The following is a 5,466-nucleotide window of genomic DNA, read 5'->3' on the forward strand; positions in this document are numbered from 1 at the left end:
GGCATTGTTTTTGCTGTAAAATAATTATTCATAAAACGTACAGTTATTATCACGATACAATGAAAAATAAAAGGTAAAATATTCTCAGTGACATAAAACCGGATGTGAATATTTCGAGAGGATCTACATTTTTTAAATCTGAACACAAAACAATGTATTTGTTATTATTATTATTATTATTATTATTATTATTATTATTATTATTATTATACAAAATCTTTACAGTGATTTATCACAACTGCAACAGCAGTCAGAACAGAAATCAGAAAATAATTTCTATGAACTATGTAATGGAATATTGTTTGTTGGTTGCACTTGTGAATGTGTGATACTTTCTCTTAAAGTGTCTCTCAGAAATCAATCAAACTGCACCTAACACACACACACACACACACACACACACACACGCACGCGCGCGCGCTGGTTTTCTGAAGTCTCTCCGTCTTCCCACCTGTTTTGGGTCACACCACGCCCAGCAGGCCTGTAATTGGTTGATGCTCCAGCCTCACAGGTACTCAGCCCAATGGAGGTTTTAGTTAGTCCTTGAGTAAGCGAGCGGGACTGAGCGAGCCAGTCACAGAGCAGGGGGCGTGGCCTTCCAGAAAACGGGTGTAAAAATCACAACTGACTTCTATTTCCATTTGTTGTGGCGCCCCCATGAGCACAAAGCTCGGAACTACACTTTGGCTGCACATTTAACGCTGCAGGGTGCGTCGAGAGTGAGATTCAGGGCTGAGAACCTCTCAAGAGCCGCCGCATGTGAGACTGCTTTACTCTCATCCCTACCGACCGTCCCGACCACCCCGACCACCCCGACCATCCCGACCACCCTGACCATCCCGACCATTCTGATCGAAGCAGTCATCCTCATCCACACAAAGCACGAGCTACATTAACTTCATTAACTTTTACACGGTATCTGGTGTTTTACAGAGCACACAGCGCAGAAGTTAAAGAGTAAAAGTTAAATCACGTTAATGCCTTGTTCAACACACTGCCTTTATAGTGTGTTAATGAATAGCTTATAAAGGGATATTAAAGGTTTACAAAGAGTTTTGTACTGGATGAATATTGCCTTCTGTTGAAGAAGATGAGAGAAAACCAGTAACCAGAACGACCCGAGGTTTAACAGAGCAGGTGAAGGTGTGTATACTTTTGGAAAACAAGATGTCACTGTTGTTTTGGCCTTCTGTGATTTTTATGGTGTTGCGGACTAATCATTAATCATGAATAAAATAATTATAAAAACCATTTATAGATATTTTATTAGGATAGACTTGTCGTAAAATCACAATAGTCTTTGGACATTTAATAATTCTTGTCTTGTAAAAAAAAAAAAAAAAACACTAAATATTTATAACCTATTTATAATCATAGTATAGATATAAAATGTTTATGAACCATTCATATGAACCAATAATATGAACCCTTTATAATAATAGTCTTATTCTAATGTGGTACAAAACCATTTGAAAAAAACTAGTTTTAAATAAGTGGCACTAAAACATTTATAGACTAGAATATCTTCTAAAACTACTCTTGTTATAAAGTGTTACTTAAACATGTATTATGGTCTTCTTGTTATAAAGTTGTAGTAAACCATTTATAAACCCTTCATAATAACAGTCATGTTACAAAGTAGCACTAAACCCTTTATTAAACCCTTATAATAGTAGCTTGTTTATAAAATGTCCCTAACACACTCATAAACCCTTTATAATATTAGTTTTATTATAAAGTGCTAACAAACCATTGCTAAAACCTTTATAACTGTATTTATAACTGTGCTGGGGTGTTTTATAATGTTTAGAAGTAGTAGCACAGTGCGTTGTGCTGTGTTGTCTTATCTCTTGAAGACAGTGTAAGTGTTAAGCGTAAAAGCTGCTCACCAGACAGAGCGCTACTGCGAGGAGAAACACGGCGCACCAGCACGAAGCCCGCATCCTCCCTCAGCTCTCAAACTTCCTCTCGAGTCCCTGCGGCTGTGAGGAGCATAGATCCCGCCTGCTATCCGCTTTACAGGGCGAGTAGGAGCCTCAGCGCGGGTGAAAACCACAAGCCTGCGAAGCCCATCACCACCAGAACAACCGGGGACACAAACGCACGGGAGCGCGGCTTTTACGCAAGGCGCAGCGCCGTCATGCTCTCACTGTGACCCGGCTTCAGGCGGAGAGTGAGCGCCCTTAGTTCCCTTTCCGAGAGAAGAACAGAGGAAAAACAACCAGCACCCGCACTCGAGATCTCTCTCTCTCTCTCTCTCTCTCTCTCTCTCTCTCTCTCTCTTTCTCGCTCCTTCTCTCTCACTCTCTTTATATCCCGCGCTCCTCTGAGGCACGCGGAGAGAGAATCTCGGCGCAGCCAACAGGGAGGCGTTGTGGGTTCATTTTTTTTTAACCTCCCACCCGTATTACGACTAGCCACGCCCACACGGGCCAGGATTGGCTATTAAAGCATCTAACAAAGTACTATTAGCCTATATCAGGGCAGGGAGAATGGTACTGCTAACCAGTAAAGTCAGAGGTGTGGAATGCGCTAGCCAATCACAGCGCAGGAGGTGATGCTACTAGCCAATCCCAGAGTAAGAGGCTGGGCCTGTCTGAATACAGGCGGGAAAAGGAGAGACTAATGGGTGGTAAATATATTAGACCCTTAGACATGGCAATGGGATTGATCACGTGATCTGGATTCAGTCTGGCTCAGATCCAAGACTAGACTCAGGCTCACAACCCAGGGACATAAGACTTAGACTCATACCCCAGAGACACAAGACTCAACTCTGACCCAGAGCTCAGGGACATGACTCAGGCCTCGAGCCTCAAGGCACATTTCAGACCCACAACCCAAAGACTGACCACTGGACCTCAGAGAGATTGCGGACTTCACTCAGACATTCCAGTGACTCAAGACTCACACTTAAAAGAGACCTGAGACTCAAATCAGACTTAGAGATATGATTCACACAGTCTTAGGACATGTCTCAGATTCACAGCTGACAGATTCCAGATGTGATTCAGTGTCACATTATGTGACTCAAGACTTGAGTCCAATCCAAGAGATTCAGGACTTGACTCAAACTCACACCTTAAAGATTCAAGACACTTGAGTCACACTCGCATCCTAGAGACTCAGGACTTGTTTCACACTCATATACAAGAAACTCAAGACTAAGCTAAACCTCACATTCTAAAGCCTCAGGAATTCTTACAAGCAGTAAACTTGAGACCGAACTCAAATTTACCATTGCACAGTAATCTCTTAAGAGTCAACTCAGACTGACACTTGTACCTCAGAGATTTGATTCAAACTCGCACCTCAATGTCTCAAGATTTTTCTCAGATTCACATCCTAGAGACTCAGGATGTGACAAAGATTCACATTCCAGTGATTCAAGATTTGACTTAGATTCACATCCTAAAGATTCAAGACTTGACTCAGATTCATATTCTAGAACCCAAGACCTGACTTAGATTCACAACCTAGAGACTCAGGACTTGACTCAGATTCACATCCTAGAGACTCTGGACTTGACTCAGATTCACATCCTAGAGACTCTGGACCTGACTCTGATTCACATTCTAGAGACTCTACATGACTCAGATTCACATCTTAGAGTCTCTGGACCTGACTCAGATTCACACCCTAATGACTCAAGACTTGACTCAGATTCACATCCTAGAGACTCTGTACATGACTCAGATTCACATCCTATAGACTCTGTACATGACTCAGATTCACATCCTAGAGACTCTGTACATGACTCAGATTCACATACTAGAGACTCAAGACTTCATTCTGATTCACATCTTATAGACTCTGTACATGACTCAGATTCACATACTAGAGACTCAAGACTTCATTCTGATTCACATCCTAGAGACTATGGCCTTGACTCAGATTCACATCCTAGAGACTCTGGACCTGACTCAGATTCACATACTTGAGATTCAAGACGTCACTTAGATTCACATCCTAGAGATTCTGGACATGACTCAGATTGACATAAAGACTCTGGATTTGACTCAGATTCCCATCCTAGATATTAAAGACTTGACTCAGATTCCAATCCTAGAGATTAAAGACTTGACTCAGATTCACATCCAACTCCTAGAGATTCAAAATTTGACTTATTTGATTTATATCCCATAGACTTAAGATTTGACTCACACACACAACTTGTAGACTTCAGACATGACTCAGACTTACAATGGCGCACCAAAGTCTTAAGACTCACCTCAGACTCACAACACAGAGACTCACACATGTGCCTTAGAGATTTGACTCAGATTCTCACTCCAGAGACTCAAGAATCGACTCAAACTCACCATAGAATCAGTAGGCTGATGAATACCTTTGCGTTCTGGCGTCACTTCTCTTCCTCCACTCTACAGGAGGCAGGATCTGCTGCCCGTGCAGAAGGTGAGGGACAGTCAGCACATGCTGAGTCTGGGTTCTTGTCTCGGGACGATAGATCTGCCTCATTTTTCCCCTCTCCCTTGGCTGACAAGCACGGCCGTTAAGAGGAAGGAAAGAAAAAGGGAGTGGAGAGTTGAGGAGAAAAGACAGCATGGCTATGCCTTCATAAATCTAAGGCGATCTCATTGCAACAGCATAGCGGCGGTCTGAGCATGTCACTATAACTCAGGCAGAGGGGCTGATGGGATGTGGCTGTGAATGGCTCCAGTAGCCTTCACAGTCCCAGCATGAAGCAATAGAGCCTGTGGGGATTAATCACCCCTGCCCAGCTTCACTGACCATCTCTTCTGTGCACCTCCGTGCCTCTCAGCTGGAGTGTCCAGTCCAGAACACCGCAGGCCACCCCCTAAGCTCCTGTGTTTCACAGTGTTTGGTTAAAGGAGGACAGAACTGCACTAGACATAAACTGTGGCAGGGGGTTCAGTCTCGAGTTCAGTCCGGCTCTACAGCTCTATGGGGTTTACTGCAGGTGTGCACTGGGCAGAGTGACTCAAGACTCATTATGAACTCATCCATCACCGACTCGAGCCTTGAGTCAACATGTAAAATAAGGATCACAAAACTTAAAAGCACTGTCTACAATTGTAGGGAAGCGCTGCCCTCTCTTGTTTGTTTATATTCAGAAGCTCCACGTCTTTTAAGGTAGGGAACAAAATGACTGTTGTTTGACGTTTGTTGTCTGTAAGTTGTCTGTAAGTTTTATTCACTGTTAGAATGATTTATTACTTGAGCTGTTTAATTTTTTTGGTATTCTTGGTCCATGTTTACTTTCATGAAGCTGTGTCCTGAATTTAGGGTCAGTTCCATCTACAGCAAAACTAAGTGAATATAACCCACCTACGGAATAGAGCTATATCCTCATCTTGGTTCATGCTTTCCAATGTTTGGAGGGCTCTTTTTAGTCCCTAAAAACCTCCAGATGCCGTGAGCTGAGAAAGAGAAAGGATACTGGGCAGAGACCCTTTCGTGAACATCACCTTTAAGGTGTTTAAT

General features: G+C 42.8%; 1 protein-coding gene across 1 annotated transcript in view; it reads right to left on the reverse strand.

The window, feature by feature from the left end:
• The window catches only part of nxph1 (neurexophilin 1), a 42,947-nt gene extending 40,651 nt beyond the window's left edge, over positions 1–2,296 (reverse strand). The window contains exon 1 of the mRNA XM_066675202.1: positions 1,890–2,296. Coding sequence (XP_066531299.1) covers positions 1,890–1,943 — 54 coding nt within the window. The 5' untranslated portion in view covers positions 1,944–2,296. The remainder of the gene's footprint in view (positions 1–1,889) is intronic.
• Positions 2,297–5,466: the final 3,170 nt, after the last annotated feature.

This window comes from Hoplias malabaricus, chromosome 6 (assembly GCF_029633855.1).
Source record: "Hoplias malabaricus isolate fHopMal1 chromosome 6, fHopMal1.hap1, whole genome shotgun sequence".
NCBI lineage: Eukaryota > Metazoa > Chordata > Actinopteri > Characiformes > Erythrinidae > Hoplias > Hoplias malabaricus.